Genomic DNA, 14,540 nt, shown 5'->3' with positions numbered 1-14,540 from the left:
CTTTTTTCCCCTATAAGTAGCATCTTCTGTGGGTGATGAGGACAAATAAGTTACTGAGAATGATTGCCTCTTGCAGAGCTTTAGTATGGCATGCTAGGTTACACATTTTGCAGCCTCAGGAACTGTGTCCAGACAATGATCACAAGCGACTTATGATCTATTACTCAATGTTCATCTGCAAGTGAACATGAATTAGTTGCCTTTCTGTTGAGTTGGGGGTGCTCACACTTGAAAGCTCACACACAACCCCACACACACACAACCCCACACACACACAACCCCACACACACACAACCCCCCACACACACAACCCCCCCACACACAACCCACACACACACAACCACACACACACAACCACACACACAGCCACACACCCACTACCACACACACACACGCAACCACACACAACCGCACCCTCACACAACCACACACACAACCACACACCCACACACACACAAAACCACACACACAACCACAAACCCACACACAACCACAAACCCACACACACAACCACACACACAACCACACACACACAACCACACGCAACAACCACACGCAACAACCACACGCAACAACCACACGCAACAACCACACGCAACAACCACACGCAACACCCACACGCAACACCCACACGCACATAACCACACACCCACACACACACATAACCACACTCACACATAACCACACGCAATAACCACACGCAATAACCACACGCACAACCACAAGCACGCACAACCACAAGCACACACAACCACAAGCACACACAACCACAAGCACACACAACCACAAGCACACACAACCACAAGCACATACCCACATACAACCACACACACATACAACCACACACACACACAACCCCACACACACACAACCCCACACACACACAACCCCCCACACACACAACCCCCCCCCACACACAACCCACACACACACAACCACACACACACAACCACACACACACAACCACACACCCACTACCACACACACACACACGCAACCACACACAACCGCACCCACACACAACCACACACAACCGCACCCTCACACAACCACACTCACAACCACACAACCACACACACACAAAACCACACACACAACCACAAACCCACACACAACCACAAACCCACACACACAACCACACACACAACCACACACACAACCACACTCACACACACACAACCACTCGCAACAACCACACGCAACAACCACACGCAACAACCACACGCAACAACCACACGCAACAACCACACGCAACACCCACACGCAACACCCACACGCAACACCCACACACACATAACCACACACCCACACACACACATAACCACACTCACACATAACCACACGCAACAACCACACGCAATAACCACACGCAATAACCACACGCACAACCACAAGCACGCACAACCACAAACAACCACAAGCACACACAACCACACACAACCACAAGCACACACAACCACAAGCACATACCCACATACAACCACACACACATACAACCACACACACATACAACCACACACACATACAACCACACACACATACAACCACACACACATACAACCACACACACACACAACCACACCAAGCATTGGCATAGCCAATAGGTCTCAACTTTGGGACCTTATAAATGTTTAGCCATGCAACAGTTGATGTGGTTGCACCAAGATATTGTGCTGCATAACTAAATACTTAGAAGGTCCCAAAAGCGAGCCATATTGGCTATGCGAATGCTTGTTAGAAAGTGGCCTTGGTATGGGGTGAAATTCGCCTATTCCGATACTCTGGACATCTGCAAACTGTGTCTGTCGCGGAAGCACAAAGATCAGGACAGTGCATCGTGCAAGTTAAAAAAATAAATAAATAAAGACACTGAGAATGAGGATCGCAGACTGGCTCATAAGATGGACATGGCAGCGGAGAATGAGATCTCACCAGAAAAAGCCCACCAACTTCACACCAGCGAGGTTGAGATAAATGCCGATGTCACAGCTGGAAAAGAGTATGTTGTCCCCAGCCCTCACTACGTCCCCTCCGATGAGTTTATTGGGGGAGAGGAGTCGGATGTGCTGGTCGAAGGAGGACACTATGTACCAGGCTCTGCTCCCCCTCAGAGTCACAGTGCACCACAGCCCTCTGGCTCTGGTCAACACGGAGATCAAGCCTTGGAGTCGAGACAGGACAAGAACGTTCTCGATCGGGGTGGGGGGGTGGGTTAAGGCATAAGGAGAAGCATGGAGCCGACACCAAGCCAACATCGATGTTGAAACCTCCATCGACCTTGGCACACACATCAGCACTGACAAAACACCTGCATCATTCTTTAGAGACGAACAAACAGTCTGAGCCGAATAAGCGATGGGTATTGACCCAAACAGAATCAAAACACTCCTAGACGCCGCTAAAGACCATGGTCACTCTTCGACGCAAAAGAAAACCTTGGCTACGACAACACTAAAAAAAACTTCCTCAGCAACGACAACAGTACCAGAGAAACAGTCAAAGACACCGCAAAGAAAGTAGGCCTTCATGAAATCATGCTGAAGCTGTGTCATACTGAGACTTCCAAGGGACAAGTTCAGGACTTGCGACAGGTCATAGGCCAACAAGCCCCATACCATTAAGTCAAACATTATCACCACACCCAAGGTCACCTTCACCCACTCAGGAAGCGGAGGGAGGAGACAGCCCTGAGCATGAGGCTTTCTACTCGTGGGGTGGCTATCATGTGGTTCTTCCAGACATGGACATAGAACCGCCTATTCCAGCTAAAGCATGTCCACCTGATGTCACCTTGTATCATAGTGTGACACCAAGGACAGCATCATTTTACAAATTGTCAATGCAGACTAAGGATGAGCAAGCAGATTTCCTGGTAGAAACATATTCCAGAACGGAACACACAGTTCAGTATTTACCAATGATTGCCACTATTCTGAAAGTATCTAAAGACATTTTCAAAGACCCAGCCAGAACAAGGGTACTTAGACCCAGCATTGAAAAAGTGCAGGTCTTCACCTTCAGACCTTCTCTACTCTACTTCAGAAGGTCACCCTACTGCAGACTTCATAGTTGTGACTAAAGTGTGTAAAAGAGAGCAGCATTACAAAGCACGGAGGATGCTCCACCTCCGAACTAGGAAAGTAAGCGCTATGATGCTGCAGGAAAAAGGGTTGAAACAGGAAATGCTGATTACTGTCAAATTGCAAATTCCTTGAGCTTCCTTCACGCTATAATAGAGGTACAAGGGATGTAATGGAAGAACTATTGCAGCATCTCCCTGAGTAATGTAAGAAAGGGAAATATCAGGTTGAGGAAGGAACACAAATATCTAACCCAACAATGCTATGTGCTCTAGAGGCATTATTTATTTGGTGATGCTATGTTGCATGCATGGCTTCACATATCAGGGTTTAAGCCAGAAGTGCAACTGCACATTTTAAATATATCATTTGATGGTGAGGTTCTTGTTGGTTCAGACGACACACAACTCGAGAAAATCAAAAAGGACACAGAAATAACCAAATCAATGGGAATCTTGCAGTCCACAATGCAAAAACACTAGCCTTTGCGGGGAGGTAACAAGGAGTAGGAGCTTAAAAGAACACTCCAGAGACCCCAAGTTACCAACGACAGCAGCAACAATATAACCAGTATTCTGGGAAAGGATATTACAGAGGGGATTTTAAAACCAGAGTCAAAGGTAAAGGAGCACTCACAAAGGCAACCCCTACCACAAAAAATTACTTCCCAGTCATCCCCAGACATCACATGCCGGGGAAAGGCTAGAGCAGTTCCATCAGTTGTGGCCGGAAGTAACATCAGATCAGTGGGTGTTAGATATCATCAGTCAGGGATATTGCCTAGAGCTGAAAACTAAACCACCAAATATCCCACCAAGAAAACACACCTTCAATCTTCATCATCTACACCTACTGAAAGAAGTAAAAGCGTTATTAGAAAAAATCAAAAGTCGAGGAAAAGGAGTATACTCCCTATACTTCCTAATAACCAAAAAGGGTGGAATGATGCGTCCTGTAATGGACTTAACGCCCACTACCCCGTGTATGTTCTGAAACTGTGTAGCTGTAGTAGCATCAACTCTGAGAAGGGAGAACATCCATGTTTTCCCTTAACTGGGGGATTGGCTTATCAAGAGTTTGAGCGAACAATTGTCTACAGGACGCCCACACCCCTATCAATCTCTTAACCAGATTGGGATTTGCAGTAAATGCAACAAAATCCCATTTACTCCTGCTCCATATACATCCTTATCTGGGAACCATACTCAATTTGATCACAGCGAAAGCTTACCCTAACCCGCAAAGGGTTCTCAATCTCCAGAACAAGCTGGCTCTTTAACAGCCACATCATCGCCTCTCAGTGAAAATGGTGATGAATCCTCTAGTTGTGATGGCTTCTTACATTGCAATAATTCCCCATGCATGACTACATATGCAACCCCTACGGTAACGCTTAGCATCTAAATGGTCACAAGGAAGGGGGGGAGATATAGTGTTGGTTTCACCCAATGTCCATCAGGCACTACAGTGGTGGAATACACAAAAAGGAAGAGCCTTCAAGGACCCAATCCCACAGGTGACGATTACAAGAGATGCATCATTCATAGGTTAGGGTGCTCACATGGAGGACAGGACAGTACAGGGTCACTGGTCTCCACAACAACAGACCTTTCAAAGCATTTCTACCCAACATAACCGGGAGGAATGTTCTTCTATGCACAGACAAAAAAAACTGCAATGTACTTCACCCAGAAACAGGGAGGGACCCATGCTTTGCAGCTGTCTCAACTAGTACAACTCTTTGTAAATGGGCCATCAGACACAAAACCCACCTCCTGGCATAAAACATACCAGGGTTTACCAACTTGCTTGCAGATCTATTAAGCAGGATGCAACAACAAGTCCACGAACGGGAAGTCCACACTCAAGTCCTACAGCATACTTCCAACGGTGGGGGACACCAACAATAAATCTCTTTGCCACTGCAGAAAATGCAAAATGCCAAAACTTAGCAACCAGGTACCCACGTCCACAGGCAATGCTCTATGGATGAACTGGTCAGGGATATTTGCTTTTGCTTTTCCACCTCTCTCACTCATTCCTTATTTGGTCAGGACACTCGGACAAACATCAGTAAAAATGATAATCATAGCTCCAACATGGGCATTCCCACCATGGTTCACACCACTACTGGAGCTGTCCCTAGTACATCACGAGAATCATTCCAACATTCCAGATCTTCTCACTTGCAGCAAGCGCAGGGTCAGGCACCTGAATGTACAACCTAGCCTTGCAATCTGGCTCCTGAGGTTGTAGAATTTAGGTACTTGCAATTACCACCAGAATGTATGGACATTCTGAAGTAAGCCAGAAGACTAATCACCAGGGTGTGTTATGCAGCAAAATAGAAGCGCTTTGTCCACTATTGTGCTGCAAACAATATAAACCCGTGCTGTCCATCTGAACAACAACTGGTATGTTGCTTATTACTTCTTCAAAAATCAAATCTAGCATACACTTCTCTGCAATCGGTGCAAAACAGAAGACATCAATCCCTTTATCACATACCAGTAATAAAACAATCATTCATTGAGGGACTCGAGTAATTCCACCACGTACACCTCCGGTACCATCATGGAACCTCGTGTTAGCAAGATTAATGTCCACACCTTTTGAACCTATGCATAAATGCAAATTGCTGTTTCTTAGAAGGAAAGCGGCTTTCCTTATTTTAATTACATCCCTTAGAAGAGTCAACTAAATACATTCAAAAACTATTGAGGAACCTTATTTCCAAGTCATCGTTCAACTACTCACAAACCCTAAGTTTCAGCCAAAAGTTAGATCACCTTTCTACTTAAATCAGACATTAGATTTACCAGTTTTCTTACCGAAACCAGAGCCAATTGCAAAAAGGGCACTACGTACACTGTGTGTTAAAAGAGCCCTAATGTACTATGGGGAAAGAACTAAAACATTTAAATAAACTATTTGTAGAGTTTTCAAACCTAAGAATAGGTAATTCCATCTCAAAAGCAGGAATCACTAGATGGATTGTTAAATGCATACAAATTTCCTACATGAAAGCAAAAAGGACACTACCCACAAAGCCACGGGCTCATTCCACAAGAAAAAACACCCCATCAGTGGCCTTTTTGGGAAATGAACAGCTAACAGATTTTTGTAAAGCAGCAACATGGACAATCCCACACACTTTTACAAAACACTACTGTGTGGATTTACAAGCCAGACAACAAGCTCTCGTGGGACAGATAGTTATAGGCACATTAATTCAAGCAAATACACCATCTGATGCCTAAAGCCACATCAAGAGGAGTACTGGATTACACTCTTTGCATAGCATGTGTATCTGCAGCCATCACATATTACGAATGGAGTATGTTACTTACCCTGTGTGCATCTTTTCGTAGCGTGTAGTGCTGCAGATTCACGTGAACCCTTCTGCCTCACCAGCAGATATTAGATTGTGTCAAATATACACAAATAATTTAACCTTGTTCAACAGCAAATGCTAACCTAGCAGATTATATCCTCAAAAAACATTACATTCTAACAGAGGAGCAATTGAACATGCGTATTGCCTCGAGGAGGCGATACGTCGTACAACGTCGACCTTTAAAGACTCGAGAAAAAAACAATTGCACAGATCAGGCCCAACACTAGATGGCAAGAGTGTGCATAGCATCTGAATCTGCAACACTACATGCTACGAATAGATACCGGGTAGTACAGGGCAAGTAACATACTACTTTCCTGACATCTCAGGTTGCATCCCTCCTGCTGTTGAACCCTTCATATGAGCTCTTAGTGCATGCTCACACACAGAATGCTAAAATGTTTGACCATGAGGAAATCAGTCCCCTTTCATTAGCAAAAAAAGTGTAATTCATAGAATACTTAGTGTGACCGTGTGATAACATGTATTAGGCCAACAGCCTAATAGACAAGCATACTGCAAAACAAGTGCATGATAAGATACCGTACTGCAAACTCCCCATTAGTTCTACACTGCACAGAAAATATACTGCTAGTGAAATACAATGACAAGTAAATGAACAAATTGTCCCAAATCCTTTAGGAGATTTGACAACTACAAATGATATAGGAATGCAAATGGATAGACTGACTCAAATGTAAATCACTTGGCTCAAATGAATCACTAATTAGGTCACCTAGCCACTACTGGAATATTGTACTTTTGGATAATCGTATAATTCAGTACCCTGCCTGAATGCCGCCCACCAATAATCAGTTTGAAAAGTATCAGTTTTACGTTAGCGCACGAGAACCACATGGCATGCCAGAGTTTTGCGCTCAATAGCGAATGGCTTCTAGATACGTTTCTAAGCAGCATTCACCTAATGGATGACTCAAAACATGTATTTCTGTATGAATTATTCATTTGGTACGACTGTAGTTCACCCTGTAAATTAGACTGTTTTGGTTTGACATATCGGAGATGGTTTTACTGCCTAAAACAAGGCTCTCTCTCATGATTTTATATTGTGCCACTGCAGACTGAACTGCTTTTGTCCTCATTCATTGAAAACAACGAATTATAGACTTATGGGTTTTGCAAAACATGTATACAAATATTTATACATGAATTTTGAAATTGCTGTATGAATATATTAACTTTACCATTTAGGATGTATGTCATGATTTGCTGTTTAGGTTATCATACATTCTTTCTAGTTGAAAATTATGCTTTTTTTTAAAAGCGGTTGAACATCCACTCAGACATTCTAAGAAGGGAATCTTTTTTATGATTTTGTTTTGTGTGGTAGTTGACTGAAGCAATTTCTTTCGCGTTTATTAGAAAACAGAATTGGCCCAGTGCATGTTGAAATAGCTTTTTTGCCATGACTATTTTTTTTACACAAAACAGATGGGAGAACTTATTTCACCTATGATTGATACACCCCTTCATTTTCTTCTCACTCTGTAACCTATGAAGTGGTTAGTTTGCTGACTGGAGTTGTGGCTTTCATGTCCTTTTAGACCATGTAATGTGCTCAGCACATCCTTTATTAGGGGAATTTTGACCTGCACGTATCTTTCACACCTTAAGTGTAGCCATGATCTGTATTACCCCAAGTGATCTTTATCTTATCCTCCAGCCATTGAGAGTTACACTTTTATGCCGACTCATGTCCTCCTTTATTAATTTTAACGTGCGGACACTTACTCCCTGCTCATTCTGTGGGATATTATATCCACTGTTGCATTGAATAAGGAATTTCTTTGTAAGGCCTGGTCGTTTCATTCCAATCAAGTGAGTTTATGCACATTATTGTCTGTGTATTTTTATGTTTATCTGTCAGTCTGACTGACTGATAAGCTCACCATCGTGGGCTAATAGTGTGCATGCCTCTTCCTGAGTTTTTCATAAGCTTCGTCACAAGTTTTACAGACTTTAAGTGACTTCTGATAGAACATTTCAAGATGGTTATAAATGATTTAGTAGAGAAGTTAGTACAGTGAGTAAGCAGAAGTTACTTACCTTTTACTGGTTCTATAGCAGTGGTTTCTTTAATTGATTCACATGTTTAATGCCCCTCATTGTGTTAGGGAATAACTCAAACATGTCAATATTAAATGCTGCAAACAGTCCACCATTAACGGAAAGCTTTTGTAGCTTTCTTTTTTTGGCAGTCTTTGTATGTTGCAATCTGTTTGCAAAGAATATCTGCAAAGCCGAAACATCAAAACTAGGAAGCATCATACTGGGTTTGAGATATAAACAAAGACAGTGGACCATGTCAGTTCCCTTGTGAGTTAATTCATATAACTTAATATCCCAGTCTTCCATCCTTTGACTACAGTCTGCAATAGCCTCTTATAAGGTGCCAGAGTATTTTTTCAAAATTTCAAACTTTTGTTTTTGACCTGCACCAGTTAAGCTGAATTTGGTAGTATTCCACTGTCAAAAACCCATCAATTGAATATAGGTCAATTTTTGAGAAAATTGCTGTATCTTTGTGAAAAGAGCTGATTTCAGAAGCCTAAAGAATATGATTAATTTTCACATCAGCTGCAAAATGAATAGCGGAAAGCAAGGAAGTTATAGGTGTTAAGCAAACTGCAGTGTTTGCACTGCAGAGAAACTGGGTGGACACTGTGCCATAGAGCCTAACATGAGGACTTGCTATCCTCGTCAAAACTGGTATTCTGTGAATAATTCTGCATTCAGAACATCCGTTTTACAGGTACTGTATGGTATTTCAATCAACCTAGTTATATGAAATGAAGACCTATTCGAAGGCATTTACCTATTGCCGTTGTAGAGAACTTTGAAGCAAACCTTTTTAAGATAAATTGTTATTATGTGGTCTGCCAAGATGTTTCCTAGTGGGCAAATTTCTCATTAAGGAGTTAAAAAATGATGGATGCCTCAACTCTGAACCGAAGTCCACTGCCTGCTTCATTAAGGCAGCTGACACACGTGTAGCGTCCCCGATAGAGAATATCTGGAATGTGAAAGTTTCAGTTTCGTAGTGGATTTTTTAAAAATCCAGTTGCACCACATTACTCCTGTGCTTTGGGATCGGCTGAGGACTTGTATTTGGTTGTTTTGCTGTGCACTTAAGCTGGGTGTTTTCACTTAGTAAATGCTGCTGTTATGCATTTTGTGTTTTTGATTGTAGTTTTGATGGACATTTACTTCTATCACAAACCTCCTTTTAATTTTCTTGGTCTCTTCAGGATGTTTTTGAGATGCGTTACGCTAAGATGCCAGATGAACCAGAAGAACCAGCTGTTCCATCCCCTTCCCCAGTTGTCCCGCCACCCAGCAAACCTCCCCCTCCAACGCCCAGTGACACAAGTAGTGATAGCTCCTCTGAGAGTGATGACTCCTCAGACAATTCGGAAGAGGAGCGAGCTCAGCGGCTAGCTGAGCTCCAGGAACAGGTGAGTTGTTCACAGAAGCAGAGGACACCGTTCCCTCATTAATTTTCATCAACCAGGAGCATGGGGTAACCATGGTCTAGGACATTGTTCCTGGCCAGCATCATGGTCCTGGATAGAGGTAATGGTGACAGCTAAGGTTAGGAGAAAAGGGCATTTTACTAAGACTTTCATGTTTGAGCAGTGTGGAAAGAGCCTAGAATAAAATGACGTGTTGAACAGAATGTACAGTGTGTTCGATGGTCTTTGGAATAGGTCTGTGTTACCATGGTCTTGAGGGAGGCAGTGTCTGAAAAATATCAGGGATACCATGGGCTGTAAGGGAAATTAATCTAGAGTATAATGGTTGTCTGAGGAATGTCCATGTAGGAGCATTTTCTGTGAAATTGGTGTAGAGTATAATGGTCTGTCTGAAGGAATAGGACTAAAGTACCATGATCTGCCTGGAGTATGAGCTAAGAAATACTATAGTCTATTTCTAGACTAGTTTTACTGTACCCATAATGCAGGAATTTATCCAGGTGTCATTGTCTGGGTTTTAGAACAATCCTGTAAGGAATGATTGTAGAGTATATGATCTTGGGGCGGATAAAGAACCTGGGAAGTTTTTCTTGAGTGCAATGGGCAGGCAAATGGATATAGAGCACTGTTGTTTGGGGTGTATACATGGAGGTCCACATAATGGGTCTAGAGCATCCTGGCATGAACCTTGGTGAGTAGCATGGATTGCCCCATAGGCATTGGGAAGTACCATATTTAAGGTATGTACATTGTGCTGTGCCAGCGACTATGTCAGAATATGAGAACTTTTCTCTCATTATTAAAACTTACTCATATGACCAAATACCATAATTACAAAACACACGCCCAAAGTACTGCAAGTAACATCAACACTCTAATGGTTGTCCATCTGATAGTTTTATGCGGTTATAGGAACTGAGGACAGAAACAACTAGCCGCGCATAGTAACTTAAATATTGTTTAGAATTTGTATCCAAACCACTTTGTAGAGACAAACTATCACCAAAAATTCTGTATCTGTAAAGATGGAACGCTCATTATATTACCTGAAACATAATTGATCTGAGACACCAGCAGTCTATAAACACTACAGAAATTACAAATCATATACAGGACTATATATGTATGAGTAATAATCCCTTTGTCAACAACATGAAAATACCTACAAGCACCCTGAAGGACTACAATTATCTTATCGGACAGAAGAGTAGTCCAAACTTCATACCAGGGGGGACCTTATTGGAGTTCTAGGACACCGCCATGTTGGTACATTTTTTAAACCCTTGATTAGAAAGAGGACTATCATGCTCATCCTATAGCGTTCTAGGACGGTGCCTTATTTCAGCGATTTTAAGCTGTAGATTTTTCTTTATATTGTGTTCATTTGTTCTGAGGTCTGGACAACTGTTAGTGTTGATATTACTTGCTTTTAGGTACTTTGGGCATGTGTTTTGTAAATATGGTATGTTGTCATATGAGTATATGGTATGTTGAGTTGGATTACTATCAATGGACATAATCCATATTTTGCAATGTCTATACATTTGAGCTTGTTTGAAGATTGAGTATATGATGTGTGAAACACTTCTACCCTCAGGTGAGCTCTAAGTTGAGGAATTGCTGCCTCATTTCACTTTCAATGGTTTATTTGAGGGTGAATTTTCTTTTATTTTCACATTATTCTTTCATGACTTGTTTTGATGAGTGCCAATTGTTTGGGTGTCAAATCATATTGTTTTATCAGAATGAACTTGAGAGTTTACTTAACTAATGATTGTAATTGGATTAACTTGGTCACATATTTGGAATGTTTATCTACCTATATATCATCACTGGAATTTCCAGTTCTTTCTTAGTCTTTTACAAGATGTACTTCAGCACATACTATTGTTTCAGCCACAGGGACTATGGTGGAGAAATTATATGAATCGCCTTGCTGTAAGATTGAACTTTATAATAATTACTGTTGTTACCCTGATGAAGTCTAATGAAATACTAATGTCCAGAGATGAAACGCGTGTTGGCTAGTGTGTGCTAGAAACTAAGTTTATCGTTGACTTATGATTAAACAACATAAGATTGAATTTAAAGGAACTGACTATTGACTGCTGTTGGAGTGCTTATTTGCTTTTCTCATACCAATATAGTCTGAATGTGTGTTTTCCATCTTCCTATTCATCTAAACAATAAGTGCTGCAAAAAATGTCTAAAAGGAAATTTAAGCTGAGGTGGCATCTTTAAGAAAGTGGCTCTGTATATACTGTTCCCAATTAGGTACAGTGTGCACAGAGTCCACAGTCCCCAGAGGTTTGGCATTGGCTAAAGTTGGATATAACCTTACTCTCTAAAGTGGTAGCTTGGTCGAGCAGTAAGGCAGTATCAGAGGACAGTGTAAAGCATTTGTTGTACACACTCAGTCAGTAAATGGTCTCACACACTCAAGAACTGAACTCTAGGCCAATGGGTTGTATATAAAAATATGTGCTTGTTTTATTTTAGAACCAACAATATGTATCAAAATATACTTTCTCAGGATGAGATGCTTTAGATAAATACTTTTCAATAGGCAATAGAGTTTTGAATGCAATGTTACAGTTGTTGCAATAGGCAACACAGTTTCAAACACAATTATACATTGAGCTCAGTGGGAATTTCTAGTTAAATGCAATAGATTACTTTTTGGATTACTTTTCTTACCACAGGACTGGATCCTAGATTCACTCCTGGGACATCTCCTGTAAACAGTTGAGTAAAAACGTTTTGGTTACAGTTATGATTTTTAAGGAATATTATTGTATTTTAAAAGTTGACACTTAGAAACTTTTTCACATAGAATCACCAATGTTATCCTATGGGAGGAAATTCACATAGCAGGTAAGTGGGGTTATAGTTACTTTTTCTAACTCAGTGTTGGATCCTGGATCCAGCACTGGGACATCTCTTGTAAACAGTTGAAAGAATGTGTTTTTGTTATACAGGCGATTTTTAATGAATATTTGTAAGTTTGCAAAATTGACACTTGGAAACTTTTTCAGCAAAAATCATGCTATGTTATCCTATGGAAGGAAATTCAAGTTACAGGTAAGTACAGTTAGGATTACTTTTCAGGGTCAGTGTTGGGCACCAAGATCCAGCACTGGGATCTCTCCTGATAGCAGGTGTGTAAATTTGTTTTCTTAATTCGGCTGATTTTAGATTAATATTTGAAAGTTTCAAAACTCGACACTTACAAGAATTTCCAAGTGAAACCAGTCAATGTTACCCTATGGAAGAAAATTAGGTTATCGGCTTTTGGGTAAGTATTCGACTGGCAGAGTTAAGGTTCTGGGCATAGACTCAGGGGTCTCCCAGGGTCAGGTAAGTACAGTTGTTACACCCTCAGCGGCACAGGGGCAGCCGGGTGCAGAGTGAGTTAGGCCCAATGTTATCCTATGGGAGGCAGGGGTCCTTGGTTGGTGGCTGCTGGCTAGCAGGCCACGCGGCTGTGGGAGCTGGGCTCCTGGTCACTTGTTCAGGGCAAATGGGGAAGTAGGTTAGAGTAGAAGTTGCACTGTCAGGGCCACTCGGGCGGCTGGGCGCAGGGTGCTTTTGAGCCGTCGGGCGCTCAATGGATTGCAATGGAGAAGCTCAAGAACGAACAAAGGCTGCAAGCTCGGGGACTAAGATTCTTCAGGTGCGACCACCACTTTGAGTGGTAAGTTGGGTAGTTGGAGGATAGGTAGGCAACCAGGAGTTGGGCACAGGGGGCCGCAGGGCGCCGGGTGCAGGGGTGCCTTTTGGTGTTGGGAAATCTTACCCTCTGCTGGTCACGGTTGGAGGGGTCCTTGGTTCTGAGGCTGCAGGCGTCGTCAGGAGCGTCGAGGTAGGTCCTTGGGTGCTGGATTCGGGGTCACAGTCGCCGGGGGGGATGTCCTCTGGGTCTTTGTCCACTCTGTCACAGGCCAGGCTTGGCGGGTGCAATGTGTGCAGGGTTCCCGGTTCCTGGCTAATGCCAGGGGTCAGTTACTTGCTTTGAGCAGTACCACTGCTTGTGGGAGTCCCATTTGCTCAGAGTCACAAGGTAGCCAGGTCCTCCTGGGTTTGTGAGGTTGCTGACCATTGGAGATGTCGGGGTTTAGCAGGAGCAGGTTCGAAGGTCGACAGGCCGGTAGGGCTGGGGCCAAAGAAGTTGGTGTCTTCCTGTTCTTAGCAGCTGCACGGCGGAGTCTTCTTGTTTCTTGATCTTATTTGCTGTTTCGGAATCTGGATCTGAGGAAGGAAGGTTCAGGGTGCCCCTAAATACTAAATTTAGGGGAGTTACAGGTAGGTAAAGGGCAGGGACCAATGGGTCCCTTCCCTGGGGTGGGTGCACCCTGTATCCTGCCACTCTCTTGTGGGAGGGGGGCAGTAGCCTAGTCCTGATTGGGCAGGGCTTCCCATCTTCAAGATGGCGAAAGCCGAGAGATGTGCTTCACCTCGCCTCCCCCACCTGAGTAGTGGGGTTGGCAGAGGCTGGCACATCCCCTTTCCTTCCTTGGCGTTTCCGGCCAGTCTTCCCGCCAGAGTGGGGGTCAGAACCGGTAGGGGTCA

At 42.9% G+C, this 14,540-nt stretch overlaps 1 protein-coding gene across 8 annotated transcripts in view; it reads left to right on the top strand.

The window, feature by feature from the left end:
* BRD4 (bromodomain containing 4) overlaps positions 1-14,540 on the top strand; it is a 1,415,251-nt gene that overhangs the window by 701,852 nt on the left and 698,859 nt on the right. For all 8 annotated transcript variants that reach the window (XM_085654329.1, XM_085654330.1, XM_085654326.1 and 5 more), the window contains one exon: positions 9,747-9,953. In XM_085654329.1, the coding sequence (XP_085510455.1) occupies positions 9,747-9,953 (207 nt within the window). The remainder of the gene's footprint in view (positions 1-9,746; positions 9,954-14,540) is intronic.

Source organism: Triturus cristatus, chromosome 4_1 (genome assembly GCF_964204655.1).
Source record: "Triturus cristatus chromosome 4_1, aTriCri1.1, whole genome shotgun sequence".
Taxonomy (NCBI): Eukaryota; Metazoa; Chordata; class Amphibia; order Caudata; family Salamandridae; genus Triturus; species Triturus cristatus.
Note: the sequence above shows the minus strand (reverse complement) of the source record. Positions and strands in the feature narration are given on the sequence as shown.